The sequence below is a fragment of the Cebus imitator genome, unplaced genomic scaffold, assembly GCF_001604975.1.
Source record: "Cebus imitator isolate Cc_AM_T3 unplaced genomic scaffold, Cebus_imitator-1.0 Scaffold204, whole genome shotgun sequence".
Taxonomy (NCBI): Eukaryota; Metazoa; Chordata; class Mammalia; order Primates; family Cebidae; genus Cebus; species Cebus imitator.
Genome location: NW_016107519.1, coordinates 3475936 through 3478940, shown reverse-complemented (window position 1 = coordinate 3478940; position 3005 = coordinate 3475936). Strand labels below are relative to the sequence as shown.

The window sequence follows — 3005 nt, the reverse complement described above, 5'->3', positions numbered from 1 at the left end:
TCCACGTCTTCACTGACATGTGTTATTATTGAATACCTGTCTTTTTTATTATAACCATTGTAGTGAGTGGGAAGTTGTTTTAACAATGTCCAGGATTTGTTTTAATCAGGTATAGTAAGACATGTAGAGATGGAAATGTTGTGAAGGAAGTTTATTATACTCCTAGAGCTCTTGAAACAGGAGGTATGGCTTGCTACCCGAGACCACATGGGGAGCCAGCAGGATTGGTCAGGAAGCAGGAGTAGGGGGGAAATGTGGAAAAAAGCCTGTATTTTGGATTCTTTTTTTTGTTTTTTTAAAGTTAAAAATTCCTTAATTTTTTATTCCTGGTACCACTACCACAATTTACAGGGCAATATACCTGATGTAATGAAAAGAAAAAGAAAAAGACAAAGCTACAACAGATGAAAGACCTCAGGAATGTACATCTAATCGACACTACATTGCATTAATCACTAGCTGCACTTTTTGCAAACTGTGGCTATGACAGTCCTGAACAAGAAGGGTTTCCTGTTTAAGCTGCAGTAACTTTTCTGACTGGATCATCGCTCCTTCTGTGGCAGATTTTTACAGTTCCTCTAATGCATTTGGGACGACTGTCTCAAAGTCACCTGCAGCTTTCCTGACAGCTCCTCGCTCTCTCTCCTGCTAAGAACTGTAGCCCTTGTCTGCTGCTTTTAGAACCTTCTGCCACCACATCCACCACTTCCACCACCAGATCCATAACCACAACCATAGGGACTGCCCGAGCTTCTTCCACCAAAACTGCCCCCTTTCATGGGTCCATAATTTGATTGCTGTTGTCCACTATAATTTCCAAAATCATTATAGTTCCTACCACCACCATACTTACCACCGCCAAAATTTCCTCCTTCACTGTAACCATCATATTCTCCACCACCGCCACCACATCCACCACCTTGGTTTCCATATCCTGGTCCATCACCACCATAGCCCCCTCTACTACTATAACCAGGACCACCGCCATAGTTGCCACCATTACCAAATCCATTATATCCACCATCACCTCCTCCATAACTACCTCTGCTGCCACTGCCTCCACCACCATAACCTCCTCTTCCACCAAAGTTTCCACCATGGCCAAAATTACCTCCACCACCTCTAAAGTTTCCTCTGCGACCCATAAAATTGCCAGATCCACCTCCACGACCTCTCTGGGATCCAGCAGACTGCATATCTTGTTTAGAAAGGGTCTTTTTCACTTCACAATTATGCCCACTAATAGTGTGGTATTTCTGAACAACAATTTTATCAACTGTATCATGATCATAGAAAGTTACAAAAGCAAATCCTCTCTTTTTTCCACTCTGCCTGTCTTCCATAACTTCTATGGTTTCAATCTTGCCATACTTTTCAAAGTCGTCTCTCAAATTATACTCTTCCATATCTTCTTTAATACCACCTACAAAAATTTTCTTCACTGTTAGATGGGCACCAGGCTTTACAAAAATACAAACTACCATCAGAGATTACCACAAACAGCTCTACTCACATAAACCAGTAAACCAGGAAGAAATGGATAAATTCCTAGACACTTGTACTCTACCAAAACTAAACCAGGAGGAAGCTGAAACCCTGAATAGACAAATAACAAGGGCTGAAGTAGAGGCAGCAATCAATAGCCTACCAACCAAAAAAAGTCCAGGTCCAGAAGGGTTCACAGCCGAATTCTACCAGACATACAAAGAGGGGCTGGCTCCATTCCTTCTGAAACTGTATCAAACAATACAAAAGGAGGGAATCCTCCCTAACTCATTTTATAAGACCAACATCATCCTGATACCAAAACCAGGCAGAGACTCAAGTAAAAGAGAAAATTTCAGGCCAGTAACAATGATGAACATGGACGCAAAAATCTTCAATAAAATACTGGCAAACAGATTGCAACAGCACATCACGAAGCTTATCCATCATGACCAAGTAGGCTTCATTCCGGGGATGCAAGGCTGGTTCAACATACGCAAATCCGTAAATGTAATCCATCACATAAACAGAACCAAAGACAAAAACCACATAACTATCTCAATAGATGCAGAGAAAGACTTTGATACAATTCAACAGCCCTTCACGCTAAAAACTCTCAATAAACTAGGTATTGATGGAACATATAATAAAATGATAAAAGCTATATATGACAAACCTACAGCCAATATCATACTGAAAGGGCAAAAGCTGGAAGAATTCCCTTTGAAATTAGGCATAGACAAGGGTGCCCTCTCTCACCACTCCCATTCAACATAGTATTGGGACTTCTAGCCAGAGCAATCAGGCAAGAAAAAGAAATAAAGGGTATTCAATTAGGAAAGGAGGAAGTCAAACTGTCTCTATTTGCAGATGACATGATTGTATATCTAGAAGACCCCATCATCTCAGCCCAAAATCTTCTCAAACTGATAAGCAACTTCAGCAAAGTTTCAGGATACAAAATCAATGTGCAGAAATCACAAGCATTCCTATATACCGATAACAGACAGAGAGCCAAATCAAAAGCAAACACCCATTCACAATTGCTACAAAGAGAATGAAATACCTAGGAATACAACTAACAAAGGATGTAAAGGACCTCCTCAAGGAGAACTACAAACCACTGCTCAACGAAATAAGAGAGGACAAAAACAGATGGAGAAACATTCCACACTCACGGTTAGAAAGAATCAATATTGTGAAAATGGCCATACTGCCCAAAGTAACCTACAGATTCAATGCTATCTTCATCAAGCTACCAATGACCGTCTTCACAGAACTGGAAAAAAACACTTTAAACTTCATATGGAATCACAAGAGACCCCTCACAGCCAAGACAATCCTAATCAAAAAGAACAGGGCCGGGCGCGGTGGCTCAAGCCTGTAATCCCAGCACTTTGGGAGGCAGAGGCAGGTGGATCACGAGGTCAAGAGATCGAGACCATCCTGGTCAACATGGTGAAACCCCGTCTCTACTAAAAATACAAAAAATTAGCTGGACATGGTGGCGCGTGCCTGTA

General features: G+C 41.3%; 1 protein-coding gene across 1 annotated transcript in view; it reads right to left on the bottom strand.

Moving 5' to 3' along the window:
• Positions 1-297: 297 nt before the first annotated feature.
• The window catches only part of LOC108317606 (heterogeneous nuclear ribonucleoprotein A3-like), an 11728-nt gene continuing 9020 nt past the window's right edge, over positions 298-3005 (bottom strand). Inside the window, exon 2 of the mRNA XM_037745575.1 lies at positions 298-1460. Within this exon, the coding sequence (XP_037601503.1) occupies positions 678-1460 (783 nt within the window). The 3' untranslated portion in view covers positions 298-677. The remainder of the gene's footprint in view (positions 1461-3005) is intronic.